Here is a 19071-nt window from a genome sequence, read left to right as displayed (position 1 = left end):
AAGATCAAACCTTATGCCTGAAGTACTCTATAAATACAAATAGGTTATACAAGAACAAAATGACTATTTACTATTGATATATACGCACACACACACACACATGTATATACACAGCTCCCTGCGGACAACCCAAAGTAAGTATACTGATTGTATATATTTAAAAATGCTATTAATAAGCAACCATTAACGTTTGCATCATCAGGCATTGGTTGATCTTGTACGCAAAAGAGAGTGGGTGAGAGAATGTTCCTTTCTTTCATCCCTTATTTCAGTCATGCAGTTCATTTTATAAAATTCAAAACGATTATTACAGTTTAAAAAATAGTACAAAGGAGAATAAAAGAGTTATCTTTTGTGTAATTCCTTAAAAGCTATTCTCCTTGCTAAAGATACACAAGCTCAATTTTAGCAGGAAAAAAAAAACAAAAAAAAGGAGAAGCAGAGGAGGAGATAAAAGTATGGAGTGTGTATTGTTTAAACAAAAAATTCCATTATTCAATACCCGCTTCTAATGCATATTCCCCCTTAAACCATAGTTTATATATAAAGTCCTCTTTTTCTTTTTTTCTTTTTTTTTTTTTCTTTCTCCTTTCTTTCCTTCTCTTCTTTTATATACAAAAAATGAAAGCGACTAGTAGTAACTTTGATAAGTGTACACAAGAATTGAACAATATGTTGGATCAAGATCTTGATAATCAAATAGCAACAATAAATAGTTTAACTATCAATGATCATTCCTTACTTGATACGTAAGTCTATTATTTGTTTTACTAACATTCACTCAAACTATTTTCTCTTTCCCCCTTTTTTTCATAAAGGAGATCACTCGGTAGTCCGTTATTTCCTGAAAACACTGCTTTTACTCCTCAATTATCTGATATTCATTTATTAAGAAATAATACAAGTAAATCAATGATATAGAAAGTTTTTTTTTGTTTTGTTTGTTTGTTTACACAACGTAAATTTATAGGTCGTAGTATAACGCCTGATATATTAATGCGACATCCACTTCAACAACAGCAAGATGAAATTAACCATCAATTAATAAGACGTGAAAGTTATCCTAATCTTGTAAGTTTGCATTGACTAATAAAGAAAAAAGAAATTAACATTAGGCTCCAGAATACTTCATATGTGCAACAAGGTTATTCAGCTTATTGGAACGATGTAAATTATTCACAAGAGTTATCTAATAATAACAATGTATTTATACAACCCAATTTACGAAAATATTCAATGGACACATTAAAACGATTTGATTTTCTCAACAAATCACAACCTATTCGTCTCACACCTTCTTACTCTAATCCAGATTTCTCAACCGCTAGAAGATTGGGTAGTGTGGATTCAGGTATAACAAGACCACCACCCTTGATCAAATTGGAAAACGCCTATAATCCCTTATTTTCTCCATATTACAGCAGACCCCCTTCTCCTACAAGTAGAAAAAGCTCAATTGGCATCCAGAGAAGAGCAAGTTCAACTTCGATGATAGATGATGCTCGGTTTGCTTCTGTTAATTTAGAAGAGATGAAAGATGAGATTTATTTGCTTTGTAAAGATCAAAATGGGTGTAGATATTTACAAAAGAAACTAGAAGAAACTAACTTGGAACAAAGAGAAATCATATTTAATCAAGTTTATCCTCACTTTGTAGAATTAATGACAGGTAAAGTAAAATAGAAGGGAGGTTAAGGAGAAAGAGAGAGAGTGTGTGTATGAGAGTGTGAGAGAAAGAGAGAATAAGCTAAAAAGGAGAATATGTTTGTAGATCCTTTTGGTAATTACTTGTGTCAGAAAATGTTGGAACATTGCACAGATACACAAAGAATGATGCTTGTTGAACAAGTATCAAATTCTATTTTAGAAATTTCATTAAATATGCATGGCACACGAGCTGTTCAAAGAATGATTGAATTAATTAGTCTGGATGAACAAGTAAGGAGCTCTTATAAAATAGATAGGAGACAATGCTAATTAAAACTGCAGATACAAGCCATCGTAAAAGCATTTTCACCTATTGTAGTCACACTTATCAAAGATATCAATGGAAACCACGTCATTCAGAAATGCCTACATCGTTTTACAACCAAACATAAGCAATTTATCTACGATGCAGTCAGTGAGAATTGTATTGAAGTAGCCACTCACAGACATGGTTGTTGTGTATTACAAAGATGTATTGATTACTCTGCCAACCATCAAACTGTAAGCCTTGAATGCTATTATCTACTTGTGTCTAATGATATTTGCATAGAAACAATTGGTAGATGAAATCATTAGTCATGCCTTAACACTTGTACAAGATCCCTACGGCAATTATGTAGTTCAATATGTGTTAGAATTAGGTGACGCTAAATTCTCAGATCGATTGATTCGTCAATTTATTGGTAATCTTAGTAAATTATCAATTCAAAAATACAGTTCAAATGTCATGGAAAAGGTATACAAGGAACTGAAAAAAAGACCTGTACAGATTCTTATTATTTTTTTGTAGTGCATTCGTGTAGCTGAAGAAGATACACGACATGATTTGATTCAAGAAATGATGAACAAAGATCGCCTTGAGAAGCTATTAAAGGACTCTTACGCTAATTATGTTGTACAAACAGCCCTAGATTACGCTAGCGAAAGTCAACATCAACAATTAGCTGAGTGTATTCGTCCCCTTTTACCGACCATTCGAAACACGTCTTATTGTAAACGTATTCAAGGTAAATTAAACAGACAACAGCAACAACAAAGACAGTTTGGAAGCAATAATAACAATCTTTTGGGATATTCTCTTGGTTTTCATCCTCTGATGACGTCCTTTCCTAATTTCTCCAATAGTCCATAACAGCATCCATTTGTAAACAGATACATTCATATTCAGAGCATGACCCAACCCCCTTTTTAAAAATATCGCAGCATTTTTATGTATAATAACTCTACTGTAATCGCTCTCTCTCTCTCTCTTTCTCTCTCTTTCTCTATTTCTTTTATTATTAAAAAACTACAAATTCTTTTTTTTTTCTCTTTGTTTTTTATTTATTTGTTTTGTATTAAAAAAGGATGCTTTTTTTATGATTATTAAAATATGATTTTAGTCGAATTATACTTTTTTCTTGCTCCACACATGCCCATGATATTCTTCATTAACAATGTAACGTTATTTAAAACAAGTTGGCAGTCATCCTTGTCCAAGAACGAAAAGCATTCTCTTATCACATCATCATCTTCATCAAAGCAAGGATGGGTGTAGGTCAATTGAGAATCGGTGATACTAACGTGTTTGATTCCCGGACCTTTCGCACACAAAAGTTCCAGTGCCTTTATACCCAGATGAACCCGCTTTAGTTCAAGTATCGTCAGATGTCGATGTTGATAGGTTGATGGGATGATTGCGCACGTATCCTTTGCTGGTGCTTCCAAGGTGAATGTATGGAGAGAGGGACAAAGAGCAAGAAGGGTGTCTAGATGGGGAGTCGATGTAGTTTGGGTATAGTTCTTGATCGTTAGCTTCGACAGCAGTGGACCAAATGCGTAAAGATAGCGAAGATAAGGATGAAGATGATACGCAGGATTCCAAGTAGTCATGTATTGAATCTCTTTGTGTTCTTGATCTTTGATCAAAGTCATCTGTGTTCGCTCATAGGTTGACTCGGACACGTCCACAAAGGCTACCAGTTCGCCCTCTGGCCAGTGTTTCAAAAGTGTGCTCTCCATCACTTCACAGCCAGCTTCCATATCAAACTTGATGGAATAACTCGAAAGATTTTGCAGGTAAGGAATAAATTCCCTTTGAAGGTATCTTGTCTTTTCTTCTGTCCATGGATGTGTCTGTCCGTGAAATACCAGTAATTTCAAGTGTCTTAATTCACTAAACCTTGTTTTGATATACTCTAAAGAAGGAATACAAAACTCGGGTAGGTAGATGTCAAGGTATCTCAAGGCCGTATACCTTGTCATCGTTGGCTTACTGTCTGGTGCCCAAAAAGAATGACTCAAGCCGAATTGAAGACTTGTCAATTGTTTACATACCTTTAATACATCATTCAGATGAATGATTGAAATCTGGCTTCCTCCAGAGATCGTGAGTTCTTTTAGATGATTAAACTCTGCCAAATAGTTCAAAAGGTGGCCAAAAGTATTCCGTATCCAATGATCGCATGCACTGTGAATATCAAGCGAGGTTAGATGCGTCTTGAAATCATGAAGTGATCGATAGTAACTGGTTGTTTTGGATGGTGTCCTGCTAGGTAACTCTGGATAGGCTAATCGTGTCAGCCGGCTGAGATTGAGCCCTGGATGAAGATAATCCCAATAAACTGAATTGGGTGATATCAAGAGTCTTTCAAGATTTGTGCAGTGCTGAATCAGTCTTGTGAATTCTTCTTTATTCAGCAGACGTTGGCAATTAAAGTATGGATAGAAATGGATTGAAAGTGTTTTGATATACGCAGAAGAATGAAAACGTTGAGAATCAAGACAGCGTAAGAGTGCCAGTGTATTTGTATTATTTGTCTTGACTTTTTCATAATAGATCTGCCTTGAGGACATCAACCAGGCCTGACATACAAGTTGACAATTAAATTGATCCACTGGTGTTAGTAAACCAAAGATGGCTAATAATATCTCATTTGGTAGATCAATGACAGAGTTCATGTATTTAGCAATTATTGTACACGAAAAAAAAAGAAAAAAAAAAAAAGAAAAAAGTATCATTTCCATTTATACCTTTATTTTTGTTACATTTTAGCCACTCACTTTGGATGCATCTGTTTTATTCTCCATTCATGTAACCTTTATATTCCTTTCTCCTCTTTTTTTTTTTTTTTTTTTTTTTGTAAAACGCATACTGAGGCTTTTAAATCATTCAGTTGAGTCCTTCTGTTAAAATAAATTGTTATTTGATTTAAAATGCTTGATAAAGTGTTTTCATACAATAAATTATCTACAAGAATAATGTGTGTAGATCAGCATCCAATGATTAACTGTTTGTTATTTCATTTCTCCTTTGTTATTCACATGTTTTGGACGCATAACAATGATACTTTCGTATTTGGTTGTGATTTAAATAAAAAGACAAAAATTAGAATATAATGCGCTGCTCATTCTATTAAACATGAATTATTGCTTAGCAAACACAGGTTTACGTGATCTAATAAACATTTTGTATTAGTTAGGATCACATGAGAACCATAATAAAAAAAGCCCAGCTTTTCCTAATTTGAAGATATTCCCTTTTAAATAAAAAGGCAAGTTGCAAACCCCATTTGTTCTGAAATTTAATTTACAAAGGAAAAAAAAAATTCCTGAATTTTATAGCTAAATTTGCGCATGAAAAGTTTTTTGTTTTTGTTTTTGTTTTTGCACATTACATTGTCATATTACAGATGAAATCCTAGATTTGATGGCTCTCTAATGGATTTATTCAACTATACACTTTGTTTTGTAACATTATTTTTTCAAACCCATCTTGAAAGCTGTACCGGTGTAACCTACTCTTGATGTCTTTGTGACAATACGACAATGACATTAAATAGAATTACCTTTTACTAATAAACTGAGCACTTCTGGTCACTCACCTTTCCTTAATACCAGCTTATTCAATTCAATTTGCATCTCTTCGCCAAAGTTTACAAGGCTATATTCTAAGTGTCCATTGGTAAAGCTTTCCGATCTTTTAACTTTGATATAAAAAAGCTTATAGTTAACCATTACAAATGGATCAGCACATAATACCAAGCTTAGAATCATAGTTTAGTTTTTTGGATGATTAAAAAGAGGGATGAGATAGAGTGTCAACCTTATGTTCAATTCAGTAAAAGATAAATTAATAAAACTTTCATTTTTTATACTTACCACTTGAAATCGGCATCTTTGACTTGCGAGATGATACAATTCTCTATAAACGGCTGTACAGCTTCTATGATTAAAATGGCCTCGTCCTCCTTTTGAGTATGATCAGAAGTAAATAGCAGAAGAAAAGTGAAAGCACAATCTTTCTAGCGACCTTAACATTTCGGTTGCTAGACCTACTTTTCGTCTCGTCCGTTTTTTCTTCTATTTTATCTTTATCGTGTAACATCTTTTGTATTTTATGACATGCTAACACAACGTCTTCTTCCATAAGGCTCAAGTGTCTTTTTACATCTATTGTTCTGAAGATGACAAGGTTTTGTTACAGAGATATCATAGACAAGACATATCGCCGTATGCGAAAAATCAGGAAGATGTATGGACCTTTAATAGCTCTCATGCATAGATAAAAGGAAGGTGATTTTTTTAATATTTTAAGGTCAACATAGTATTGATATAAAGCAGCCAAGAAAGGACTCAAAAGATGCAATATAATACGATATAGCATATATTGTGATCAAGCCAAGTTACCAACCAGAATAATCCTTAATTGTTTAAAACCCATATGAAATTAAATGTAATTGGTTTATGATTTTCAAATGACTGGTTATCATTCATTTATATTCAGCTTGTCAAAAAGTTTGTTCTAATTTGAGTAATTTTAATACGATCAATTACAGTTATTTAAAATAATTCAAGTTAATCTTTGTATCTTATCTAGTAAATCTTTATCACTTTGAAGGTACAATATTCACTAAATTAATGCCGTACTTGATTAGAAAGTATAGAGTGGCGTGGTAAATGAAAGGTGGTGCCAGTGCTAAACAAATAAAAAGTCCAAAGATGGTAATTAAGCATTTAGGTTTCAATCCCAGTTTCGGAAAAATATTTAAACAAACCTTTTTCTTCTTTTTCATTGCACCACTTTTTTTTTTTTTTTTAATTTCTGTCTTCATTTCTTTGCTTAATGAACTCAACTTATCAAAAAGTAGATAACAGGTGGAACCATACCTTTATTGATATCTGGGATGATGAAGTAATGGCTATTTGGGTACCTATCGCTGTGTATTGGATACAATGTACTATCTATGAAGTTATAATGAAGCTGGAAATTCCTTTCTTTGAACAATATCGAATTCATTCACCAGAGGATCAAAAGCGTAACAAGGTTTCATTTGGAAAAGTCTTAGTTATGGTTGCTCTTCAACATGTAGTTCAAATCATTCTTGGAATTGCAATTTTGAAAGGAGTAGACCACGCAGCAGACCAGCAAAGACATCAAGAGGCTATCAACAGATATTCCACTCTTTTACTTCCTCTTGTTACTCAATTCTTGGGTCAATCAAATGAAAATTGCCTTCAATTATCCAATCAAATCGCTTCATTCATTCAAGGTTATGCTGTACCTTCTATACAATTCTTTATTGCCATGTAAGTGAAAGAGGATCATATAGAGTGAAGGGTGAACTTATAGTTTTAATAGGTTTATTGTTGATACACATCAATACGTACTTCACCGTATGGCACACACTGTTAAATTCATGTACAAATATATGCACTCTCATCATCATCGTCTTTACGTACCTTATGCTTTTGGTGCATTATACAATCATCCTTTAGAAGGCTTTCTATTGGATACTTGTGGTGCAGCTCTCGCATTCGAGTTGACAGGTATGTCACCTCGTCTTGGCATGTACTTTTTTACCTTTTCTACATTAAAAACAGGTAAATGAATTTATAAACAAATAGCTTTTATTCAACTAGTGCAATAGTAAATGATCACTGTGGTTATTACTTTCCTTGGGACCCTTTAACTGCATTTTTTGGAAATAATGTGATTTAGTAAGTATTTTAAAGTAAAGCGGTTAACATGAAACTAATATTCTATTGCAGTCATGATATTCATCATCAACCACACGGTATTAAAACTAATTTTGCTCAGCCTTTCTTTACATTTTGGGATAAACTTTTAAATACAGAATATCATCAAGTCATGAAAGCTAAAGCAGAAGCAAAGGCAAAATTAGTAGAAAAGAGTCAATAATTCACCAACTCCTTTTTCACCCACTCACAGCATTTTTAATTGCATTTAATTAATTTCATTTGTAAAACATAATAGTAACTCTCTTCTTCAAATCCCCCCTTTCTCTCTATCCGTCTTTCAATTCTTAATAATAACAGTATTACTTTGATAGACAATAAAAACTTTTGTATTTTACTAATATTTCTACAATTATAAACATTTAATTTGTTTTTATAAGAGAGAACAGTAAGAACTTGATATACAGCTTGCCTTGACGTGACTTGGAAATAGGAATAAGGCAACCGAAAAGAAAATTCGTACTTTTTTTCCCCCTTTTTTATTTTTCGCTTTCTAGTCATGACAGTTAAGCGCAAAGTTTCTGCAATCGAACCTTCTTCACCACTAGTTCCTAGAAAACTAAAATATAGCTCTAAAAAGACGTAAGACTTTTTTTTTTGTTATTCAATTGCGCTTAAACCATTTTCATGTTCAATATTATGCAGCACGGAACAGGTATTTAAAAAGTCTTTGAACACTGTATTGACGCGCTGTTATAGAATAAATTTGCAAAATTTCGACAAACTACGTTTGATAAATACAAGGATACAGACAACGCGGATATCATTGGGCCTGACGGTTGTCAAGTCTTTTTTTCAGATATTGGCGTATCGCTTGAAAGTGTATGTATATTCTATATATATTTAGTTTGAGCTAATATCTACCTGTAGATTGTCCCTATACTATTAGCATGGAAAATGAATTGTGCAAGAATGGGCTATATAACAATTGAAGAATGGTCCAAGTTTATGAAGGATTCAAAGCAAGTATTTTTTTATTTTATTTTGTTTCATAACTAAAAATAATTCTTTTCACATAGTATTGATAGTATAGATAAATTAAAGACAACGTTATTAACATTACAGAAACAAGTAGAAGACGATGAGGACTTATTCAAAAAATTATATATTTACACTTTTCTTTATGCAAAATCACAAAATCAAAAGAGCATAGACGTTGAGGTGATGTATTTTTGTTTATTTTTCACTTATTAAACGATATGTGTCATTCTAGGTAGCTGTAGCGCTCTGGCAAGTGATCTTGGCTGATAAATACCCTATCATCAAGTCTTTTATGCAGTTTATTGAAGTAAATATAAAGAGTTTATTGCCATACAGTGACCTCACCCATTTAAAAAGGAAAAGAAACCCATTAAGGTTATTAATAAAGATCAGTGGGCAAGTATGCTGGATCTATGCAAGACTATACCTGAGGACCTTTCAGGATACGATTCTGTCTCTTCTTGTAAGTAAAAATACCATTTTAAATCCGTACATCCCAAATTTCTTTGTGTAGGGCCAGTGTTATTCGATCATTTTGCAGAATGGAAGAAAGAAGGCCTGTGATTTGTATTTTCTTATAAAAACTTATGTTTGTATATGAATGGCAAGTAACTTGTTCCTAAATAAAATAGTTATTTGTATGGCTTTACTGATACTCCAATGGATAGTTTGGTTCAGTCATATAAATGTATTTAAAAAAAATACAAATCTTTATTTTTTTTTTTTTTGTATTAAGCAAAAAGCAAATGTAATTTTACAAAAATTCAAATGCATGATGCAAAGCAGTTCAAATCTGTGCTTGTATTATCAGTTCATATTGCTCACTATGGTTGCTTGTTCATTGAACAAGTAGTATTTCCATGATAAGCTATAAAACAAACTTAATAATAAAACCAAAGTATTAAATCGTGATCATTACGAAAAGTGGATCAAAAACACATCAAATGATACCTTTAGTTTGAAAATGCTTTCATCTAATAATTGACTCGGCTTCTTTTTTACTAGTATTGCCAATGATCCTCTCTCTCTAGCTTGCTTTGTAGCAAGCACATTCAATCTCATAATAGATCAGTCGTGCCAATGAAAAAGACTACCAATGACTACTGAAATGGTTCTTTGACGAACCTATTATACACAGCGACTTAAATAAGTTACTTGTTTGTGTTTCAGAGAAAAATGAACATGTCAATCAAAGCAATTTGAAAATTATCAGGCATGCTAGGACATTTACTATTACTACAGAAAATTTTGAGAGTTTTTACTATTGAATTTCATGTTGCAAAATTGAATAAAAAATATCAACTGCAAAGCATCTTGTTGACTTTATTGATATCCTTGACACACAAGTACATCTTAAATCAAAACTTAATTTATTACAACTGTATTGCTCGTATCCGTTTAGAAATTTTGCAGTTATAGCGAGGATTAACAATGCCAGATTTTAAAGTTGCTTAAGCTATTAAATAACGAACAAATCTATCAGCATACACTTATCTTGATTACCCTCTTTTATAATATTTTTGTCTTAATTTACATCTTTTCTTTATTGTTCCTGACTTATAATTTAAATACACATCCTGTTCGATCTTTTAAAAAGAAATAGAAAAAGAAAAAACTGGGTAAATTAGCCAATTAAAAAAGTTCAATTCAATCCCCAAAAATACTCAACTTTTTCGGGTTTTTTAAAAAAAGTTTTTTTTTTTTTTTCTTAGACATTAAAAGAGCTCATTCCCAAGATGCTTCGTTCAGCCTCTCGTTTATTCGCTGCCAAGCATGTGGCCGCTTTCTCACCTATGGTAAAAGGAACAAGAGCTTTTTTTAAAAAGAAACAATGTTTAAAACTAAATGATGAAACTATAGCGTGCCTTATCTACTAGTGCCCAACGTTTTTCTGACAAGATGACAATCACTTTGCCCGAATCTTCCTTTGAGATGTTCAATGCTGAAAAGCCTAGTTTAGATGTTGAAGTTGACAAGGACATGTTGATGGATATGTACACAAAAATGACTACCATGAGACGTATGGAAATGGCTGCTGATGCTCTCTACAAGGCCAAAAAAATTCGCGGTTTCTGTCACTTATGTAACGGCCAGGTAAGACACGGGCAAACGCGGGGGATGTTGGGTAAAATTCCAACCTCCGCATAACTGATAGGATCAAATGACTGAACTGTATATGTAGGAAGCTGTTTCTGTTGGTATGGAAGCTGCTATTACCAGAAACGACCACATCATTACTGCCTACAGATGTCATGGTTATACTTACCTTCGTGGTGGCACCATTGAAAGCATCTTGGCTGAATTGATGGGTCGTTCCACTGGTATCTCTATGGGCAAGGGTGGTTCTATGCACATGTTTGCTCCTTCTTTCTATGGTGGTAACGGTATTGTTGGTGCTCAAGTAAGTTAAAAGACAATAAAAGAAAGAAATGATGTTGACATTATACGATAGGTTCCTCTTGGTGCTGGTGTCGCCTTCTCTCAAAAGTACCTCAACAATCCCTCTGTCACTTTTGCTCTTTATGGTGATGGTGCCTCTAACCAAGGTCAGGTCTTTGAAGCTTTCAACATGGCCAAGTTGTGGGATCTCCCTTGTGTCTTTGTCTGTGAGAACAACAAGTACGGTATGGGTACCTCTGACAAGCGTTCTTCTGCCTCTACTGAATACTTTAAGCGTGGTGACTACATTCCTGGTATCAAAGTAAACGGTATGGACGTTCTTTCTGTCTACAGAGCCTGTCAATATGCCAAGGAATGGACTACCTCTGGTAAGGGTCCTCTTGTGATGGAAATTTCCACCTACCGTTATGGTGGTCACTCCATGTCCGATCCTGGTACCACTTACCGTACTCGTGAAGAAATCCAACATATGCGTTCCACCTCTGATCCTATTAATGGTTTGAAGCAACGCTTGATCGATAACGGTATGGCTACAGAAGCTGACCTTAAGGCTATTGATAAAGAATGTCGTAAGGTTGTTGATGAAGCTCTCAAGAAGGCTGAAGCTGCTCCCGAGCCTCCTCTCTCTGAGTTCCATACACAAATCTATCAACCTGGAACTGAGCCTCCTGTTGTTCGTGGTCGTGAACCTAATGAAGTCTATCACTACTAATAACTTGTGTTATCATCCCTTATTCCTTTTCCCATACTTTTTTAGATGAAAAAAAAATAAAACTTTTTAAATGTACGTATATCATTTAATCTCAGTGAATCAAGATGCGTGTACACGTGAATCAAAAAGAAAAAAAAGAAAACAATTTCTTACTCCTTTTTTTATTATTAATTTTTTAAAAATAAAGGGGATATGGTGAATAGACCACATAGACAGTATCATACCTTTGAAGATACCACAACTCCATTATTCAATGAGTTTGAACCACCGCTCTTATCACCTACTTCAGTAGCAAACAGAAATGCAAAGCCTAACCGTACAACAAAGATATCTCAAAAGTTAAAGTTATTTCCAGAAAATGACGATACGAGAACAGTAGAAGAAAACTTGTTTGATATTGATGTTTATACTCAACTTGCACAAATTCCTCATGATTCAGCTCGTTTGGAAGCAGAGAGATTAAACAAGTTGGATAGAAACGACTTATCTCGCGTTACTGCTTACTGCACAGCTTCGTAGAGTAGTTTTAATATGTGCTTCATTATTCAGTTGATTCTTACTTATTTCTCTTACTAGAGCATATCGAATAAGTGATGTATTAAAACACTTGAAATCAAAGAAAAAGTCGAATTGTACAAGACCAAGACGATTTGACGAATGGTAAAAAAAAAAAAAAAAAAAAAAAAAAAAAAAACTTTTTATTAATGACTACCAGTTTATATACACCATATACTTTCCATCCACTACCACCACCTTCTGTTCATAAGAATACAGTGAAAACATTATTATTACCAGAGATGTTCTTGTTTGATTATGGTGTTGTTGTTTTTTGGGGTATGACATTAGAAGAAGAGCTCAGGATATTAAAGGAACTGGGACCATTTGAAGAAGAAAAGTTAGAGATGAATGATGTTGAAACAGAAGAGTTTCGTTATTATTATAATGAATATCATCAACCTCGCATTTATAACGATATCATTACTCTCCGCCATCCTTCCAATTATTTAGTAAAGTTAACCATTTCACATGCTATTGCACAGAGTGTGAAGATGACTTTGTTTGAACGATTGATTGATGATACCATAAACGATACAAAATATATACCTCAAGTCATGGCAGAGAATGGTACTATTCAAATGTCAAGGTACAACATAGATCATAGTATGACATATAAAATGCTTATATCTCATTAGGACTGCTATTACTAAAAAGATAGGACAATTATTTATTATGCGAATTAATGTGAATTTAGTGTCCAATATACTGGACACACCCGAGATATTTTGGTCTGAACCCGCTTTAGAACCATTGTACAGTGCTATTCGAAGTTATTTAGAAATATCTCAACGCGTAGAGTTATTAAATCAACGTGTGGAAGTGATTAGTGATTTATTAGAAATGCTGAAGGATCATTTAAATAGCTCTCACGGAGAGCATTTGGAGTGGATAGTAATTTGGCTGATCGCTATGGAAATACTTGTTGCTGTCATAACAACAAGTTTAGACGCATATCATTTATACTCCAACAAAGAAGTATAAATAATAATAAAAAAGTTATTTCTGTTTGTTATAGATACGTATATGCTTTGGTTACATGTAAAAATAGAACTTGAAGCAAAATGGAATAGTGAGAAGAGGGGGTTGCATTAAAATGGGCTTAGTTGCCAAGGAAACCTTGCACGTGTAAAATGATATACACAACATTTTAAAAAAAAATTAGGTGTGTAACTTTAATAAATCTTACAAAAAAAAAAAAGAGGTAGTAAAACAGAAACAGAGGGGGAGAGAGGAGGGGGGCAAATCAAGAGTTGAACCTCTCAAATACAAGTTGAGAAGCATCTTGGATATGATTATTAAATTCATTTAATAAATCCACTTCAACTTGGGATAATCTTTTGAGAAGCCATTGGTATTCGGTTGTTGCATCCATTTCTTCTTCATATTGATTTTCACGTACGACATTAATTTGAAATGGTTGGCGAAGCTTCCATTCTACTGTGATTGTTGCTGCAGTTTTATCGCTGCTACTTTTATGTAAAAAGTGAAGTTGCTTGATGAATTAGAATGACCCGACGACTGTTTAGCATTAATAATTAGTCCCAAGTTGATGGCTGATCTTTCCATTCAATCGGGGAAGAGCAGAGATGAGCTGGTCGCTTATTTCTTTTGCTTCTTCTGTGTTTATTTGCAGCTCTGTAATTTGATGGATATCAAGAGATACAAGTGGGTTCACGGAGGCTAATAGACTGGCACGCATGAAATTAAGGTGACGATCCATTGACTTTATGATAGAATGACGAGCTGTTTTAATTATTAGTTCTTGCCTAACAAAACATTACTATAAATTCACCTTCTACATTATCATGGCTTATTGATTGTGGAATATAACTCAGGGTATCTTCAGAAACATCAAGCATAACTTGATCTATAATATTTTCATAGTATTCAGATAATGTTTCTTTTATAGTGTTCCCAATTTCAGTAGTTTTTGGGGTGGAAAATACTGGAGCTCCGTAGATAGAAGTAGCTGCAAAAAGGAGAGTAATGATGTATAAGTAATTAATATACATTTGAGTTAAAGGAAAGGAGAATAAAACTTGTGTAAAGAAAAAGGGAAAAAAAAAATAACTAAAGAAAAAAAGAGGAAAAATAACAATAGATGTAGTTACATATTTTTATAAGCTTTTCTTATTCGCTCTCCTCAATTGCTTTCTTAATTTGTATTTCTGTGAAAGAAAAAATAAAGCAAGAGCGGTTGTAAAGATCATAAAAATAAAGTAACGCCACAACTAACAATGAAAGTGGTTCTATTTAAAAGTTAGACTTAAAAAGTCTAGACTTGCTATTATCATGCTATATACTTTATTAGCTCCATTATTTTATAGAGACTTCAACTTAAGCCATGTATAGCTAGATAAACTTTCTTTTCCTAATTTTCTGTGGAGATAAAACAAATTTTGTAGACCAATTTTTATATGAAAGCAAATAATACTTTTGGCATGTATACTTACTTGGGACTTAACAAAATATTTTATATGGCGTGTTGGTCAATTATTTTTTTGTAGCTTTCAATATAACAACTAGTTTCTTCCTTAGCAACATGTATGCAAAAAAGTAGATATTGTCCAAACACAGAAGGAACCTAGTTTGTTTGAAGACATCTGTATTTGATTGGATGAAATCGCAGGCTTTAAGAGCTAGTTATACAGCATTTAGTCGTAATTTACCGTATATATTGAGCATTAAAAACTCTTTGTAAATAGTCTCAAACGAATAACATTACAGTTTATAGTTTACAAAAAAAAATAGGAAAATTTTATCAAGTTTTTGCTAGATGTAGTAAGTAATCTGTATCTTACATTCGTTTAAAACACAATATTAAAGAAGTTGATTGTGGGAGTTGTTTAAACATATTATAGATTTTGATGTAGCCGCACGCTTAAAAAATCGCCTGTTATGGCTGTATGTCGCACGAAAATCACCTTTTTAGTTTTTTTTTTCCTTGAAAATACATGAAAATAAAATGTATATTGTAGACAATTTTAAATCTCGTTTTAGCTATTTTATTGCATAAAATCACTCTATAAGATCTTTAGTATTGGTATGATTTTTTTCAAATTTTTTTGTAGATTTCAAGTATCTTTTTATGATTTATTAAAGTAAAGATGTTTCTTGATGCAAGTTTTGAAATAAAAGCTAATGAAAATCGACGAAAAAGAAAATTCCAAAAATATAACCAAGTAATAGATGGCCTATGAGAATCTTTTTCGTGTGATGGCGAAAAATAAAACATCTAGGTCTAGTATTTTGCTCATATTTGATAACTTTTAATGTAATATCGAACACGATCAACGGCGTCGAAATTTAAAGATGTTTTTTCTTTTTTTTTTTTTTTTTTCTCTTTAGAACTATAGTTATTCAGGTATACAGAATATTTATTATAATAATGCTTAAACAAGAAGATTAGAGCGATAACTGATGTTTATAAGGTATATAGCTCTCTCTCTCTATATAGATTTTGATGTAGTATTTTTTTTTACTGTAGAATACAATTCCCGCACTGTATGTAATATAAACAAGCACTACTCCAATAAAAATTTTGGGACATAGTTCTTCCCAACTCCCAAACTTTCAATCCGGCGACAGGATCTCAATTCTCCTTACCTAAGCGCAAAGTCAAATACAGGTCGTATGCTTAAGCAACTAAGGTGTCCTTGATGCATCAGCAGATCATTTCTCCCACGTTGATGACTCTTCGGAATTAAATACTTTACAGACTAGCATTTTCAGAATGTCTAGAAAAAAAGACGCCTTTTTGTTAATATTTGTTCTTGTAAAAAAAGTACACTGACCAATAGTGCATGATTATACTGAAGGAACAACAGCCCAATGTTCATGCCTGTGTATCTTTGAATGATGGACCACGTCGTTACCTATTTGAGTAGGCTCATCGTAGCCCTAGACAAAGTAGCCCCAGTAATGATGGCTTGGATTATCGATACCTCAAACTTCTCTTCCAACTACCAGCACTTCAACAATTCATTTTAGCAGTCTACAACAATGCTTTGCCCAATAATACAATACCAACTTCTTGGAAAGATATTCGAGTTTATCTGTTACCAAAAAAGGGAGATCTAAGAAATTTAAAAAAATTGGAGACCTATTCCCTTAATTAACTGCGATGCCGAGATCTTTACTTGAATGATCATCTTACGTTTATCCTCAGTTGCAAACAGAATCATTCACTTTTTTCAAACAGGATTTATGAAAGGATGTTTCGTTGGGGATAATGGTCTATTACTGCATCACATTGTTCAACAAGAACGATTCAGTAAATACCCTGGGATTAGCCTACTTCTTGATTAAGAAAAAGCATATGATCGCGTGAATGATATGTACCTTGTTCGAGTCCTAGCAGCTTTTGGTTTTCATGAGAAATTTATTACATACATCAAAATTCTTTTCTTTAATAACTCTGTTCAAATCAATGTCAATGGTTTTTCTTTTCTCCTACAGTACACCAGCAACGTGGTTTGCGACAAGGAGATTCTTTATCATCCATTCTCTTCAACTTAGCTCTTGAGCCGTTACTGCTGGCAGTAAACCAAGATCAAGAAGTCTTAGGCTGCAGATTTGTTAATTCAGGTATTGAGCAACATATTAGAACATTAGCGTATGCTGATGATATATGTACTATTCTGAACAGCTCCTCTGACTGTGAGTGCCTGCAGCATCATATGAAACAGTATTCCAAAATTTCTATTGCCAAGTTTAACCAAAAAAAAAAAAAAACAAAAACATTTACACTGAATGGACGACCAGATGAGTCGTGGAAACTATTACTGAAACAGTAGCAAATATCGATATATCACAATGATCGCTCACCGGCAACTTTTCGATATCTTGAATTTCATATGATGTATACCTGCTCAACGTGGACTATTACAATGACACCAAATCAATTTTCGGACAAAGAAATTTATTGAAGATAAGTTTAACCTCATAACAAAATAAAGTTGTCTTTTTCTCGTCCATCAACTCATTAAAAGAATATATCAGCTAGAATATCCATAGACTGCACACGGCCTTTAATTATATATGAAGATGAAATAAAAAAAAAAATTAAAGCATGAGGGATTTTTTATCTTTTTAGAACGCAACACACGATTAGAGAGATTGCAGAACTTGTTAGATTGAACAAGTCTACTGTGTAAGATATAAAAGTCAAGAGTGATAACTAAGATAGATCTTTGCCTTACAATCATACAGGTCGTCCATTGAAAATAAATGAAAAAACTGAAAGGCACTTGAAGAGGATAATTAGAGAGGATCCTTTTACCTTTTATAAAGAAATAAATATGGAATTAGCAAAGCTAGATGTTTTTGTTAGTATAGAAACTCTTCGATCATATATCAATCGACTTGACTTCGAATCGTACAGAGCAGCTCGCAAGGCTAAATTTACTACAAGACACCGCAAAAGTAGGCTTCGCTGGGCGAAGGAACACATCAATTGGACCAAAGACTAATGGAGAAACGTTGCTTGGTCTGATGAATAGCGGTAAAAGAATACTCAAGAAGGAAGGAGAGCGTTATGATGAAAGAATTATAGTATCTACAGTCAAGTATGGCGGTGGTGATGCTATGGTTTGGGGATGTTTTTGGGGAGGAGGTTTCGAACCTTTAGAAATGATTGATACCGGTTTTGTAGACCAAAAAACATACATCAATACTTTGACCAACAGGTTTCATCCTTGATTTACAAATGTCACAATGCATCAGGAGAGAGATTTTTATCTTCCAAGAGGATGGAGCTTCCTATCATACAGGTGGTTATACTCAATGGTGGAAGGAAACCCATCAAATTAGGGGCTTTGAGTACTGGCCTGCTCAAAGCCCTAATTTGAATCCCATTGACCATGTTTGAAATGCTCTTGAAAGGCGAGTTGAGAGAAAAAGATCGTCGGTCAAAAACTTGGATCTATTGAAGGTGGCTCTACAAAAAGGGTGGGCAAGACTGGATGATGAGTTTGCCGACTGATTACTTCGAAGCATGAAGAGACGATGTGAAGCAGTTATCAAAGCTAAAGGCGGAGTAACAGAATACTGAAAATTATTTTATGGAGACAATTTTAAAATAAGCACCTGAACCTTTCTTTTCTCAAAACTTGAAACTCCAAGCTTAGGTTCACATGAATTAATTGGCCTTGAACTTATATGCCATATTTTTTCAAAATTTTGTTTTAATATTTTGTTCGAAAATTTATTTGGTGTGATCGTACACGTTGAAAGAAGTAGATGGAGAGAAAAGAGTAGTGAGATTAGTTTAATATCAGAAACAAGAATTGCAAGCAACAAAATAATAGCTAAAAGAGTACAAGAGGTTGGTGAAGGAAGCATCAATAAAGAACCAAACAAAAAGCAAAAAATGGACAAGGTATTTATGTACATAATAAGCTTTTAAACTGGCCACAATTTCTCACAAAGAAGTGTAAATCAAAAGTTGTTAAGTAAAGAAGATGAAGAGATATCACATCTAATATCCCAAACTGCTTCATGTCATGCTGAAGATGACAGTGCTGCTGAAAATACCAAAAGCGATGATGATGTGTTCAGTACTATAGACGACGTATGCATTCCTTACTACCTGACTATCATAATTTGTTAATGTATTAATTGTATTTAGGTTTACGGAATGACTGTTGTAAAAAAAAAAATATTAAAGATTCCAACCTCCTGCCAAAAACATAATT

At 33.4% G+C, this 19071-nt stretch overlaps 8 protein-coding genes across 8 annotated transcripts; 6 read left to right on the top strand and 2 right to left on the bottom strand.

The window, feature by feature from the left end:
- Nucleotides 1-1236: 1236 nt before the first annotated feature.
- On the top strand, nt 1237-2839 carry RO3G_10007 (uncharacterized protein; the record flags this gene model as incomplete). Its single annotated transcript, XM_067664592.1, has 5 exons — nt 1237-1669; nt 1868-1938; nt 1990-2208; nt 2258-2443; nt 2498-2839. 5 exons carry the CDS (start codon nt 1237-1239, stop codon nt 2837-2839), a joined length of 1251 nt encoding a protein of 416 aa, XP_067520693.1.
- A 316-nt stretch (nt 2840-3155) lies between these two features.
- Nucleotides 3156-4647, bottom strand: RO3G_10006 (uncharacterized protein; the record flags this gene model as incomplete). The annotated part of the gene is made up of 2 exons (XM_067664591.1): nt 3156-3202; nt 3321-4647. 2 exons carry the CDS (start codon nt 4645-4647, stop codon nt 3156-3158), a joined length of 1374 nt encoding a protein of 457 aa, XP_067520692.1.
- Nucleotides 4648-6811: 2164 nt separating this feature from the next.
- Nucleotides 6812-7888, top strand: RO3G_10005 (uncharacterized protein; the record flags this gene model as incomplete). The annotated part of the gene is made up of 4 exons (XM_067664590.1): nt 6812-7275; nt 7328-7569; nt 7617-7686; nt 7738-7888. 4 exons carry the CDS (start codon nt 6812-6814, stop codon nt 7886-7888), a joined length of 927 nt encoding a protein of 308 aa, XP_067520691.1.
- Nucleotides 7889-8224: 336 nt separating this feature from the next.
- Nucleotides 8225-9270, top strand: RO3G_10004 (uncharacterized protein; the record flags this gene model as incomplete). The annotated part of the gene is made up of 7 exons (XM_067664589.1): nt 8225-8307; nt 8371-8380; nt 8425-8547; nt 8596-8691; nt 8939-9013; nt 9064-9169; nt 9221-9270. 7 exons carry the CDS (start codon nt 8225-8227, stop codon nt 9268-9270), a joined length of 543 nt encoding a protein of 180 aa, XP_067520690.1.
- A 1474-nt stretch (nt 9271-10744) lies between these two features.
- On the top strand, nt 10745-11818 carry RO3G_10003 (pyruvate dehydrogenase E1 component subunit alpha; the record flags this gene model as incomplete). The annotated part of the gene is made up of 3 exons (XM_067664588.1): nt 10745-10800; nt 10927-11107; nt 11159-11818. The coding sequence occupies 3 exons, from the start codon at nt 10745-10747 to the stop codon at nt 11816-11818; spliced, it is 897 nt and encodes a 298-aa protein (XP_067520689.1).
- A 704-nt stretch (nt 11819-12522) lies between these two features.
- RO3G_10002 (uncharacterized protein) lies at nt 12523-13110 on the top strand (the record flags this gene model as incomplete). Its single annotated transcript, XM_067664587.1, has 2 exons — nt 12523-12962; nt 13071-13110. The coding sequence occupies 2 exons, from the start codon at nt 12523-12525 to the stop codon at nt 13108-13110; spliced, it is 480 nt and encodes a 159-aa protein (XP_067520688.1).
- Nucleotides 13111-13904: 794 nt separating this feature from the next.
- On the bottom strand, nt 13905-14388 carry RO3G_10001 (uncharacterized protein; the record flags this gene model as incomplete). Its single annotated transcript, XM_067664586.1, has 2 exons — nt 13905-14119; nt 14169-14388. The coding sequence occupies 2 exons, from the start codon at nt 14386-14388 to the stop codon at nt 13905-13907; spliced, it is 435 nt and encodes a 144-aa protein (XP_067520687.1).
- Nucleotides 14389-17676: 3288 nt separating this feature from the next.
- On the top strand, nt 17677-18076 carry RO3G_10000 (uncharacterized protein; the record flags this gene model as incomplete). The annotated part of the gene is made up of 2 exons (XM_067664585.1): nt 17677-17800; nt 17931-18076. 2 exons carry the CDS (start codon nt 17677-17679, stop codon nt 18074-18076), a joined length of 270 nt encoding a protein of 89 aa, XP_067520686.1.
- Between the last annotated feature and the right edge of the window lie 995 nt (nt 18077-19071).

This window comes from Rhizopus delemar, genomic scaffold, assembly GCF_000149305.1.
Source record: "Rhizopus delemar RA 99-880 supercont3.7 genomic scaffold, whole genome shotgun sequence".
Classification (NCBI taxonomy): Eukaryota; Fungi; Mucoromycota; class Mucoromycetes; order Mucorales; family Rhizopodaceae; genus Rhizopus; species Rhizopus delemar.
Note: the sequence above shows the minus strand (reverse complement) of the source record. Positions and strands in the feature narration are given on the sequence as shown.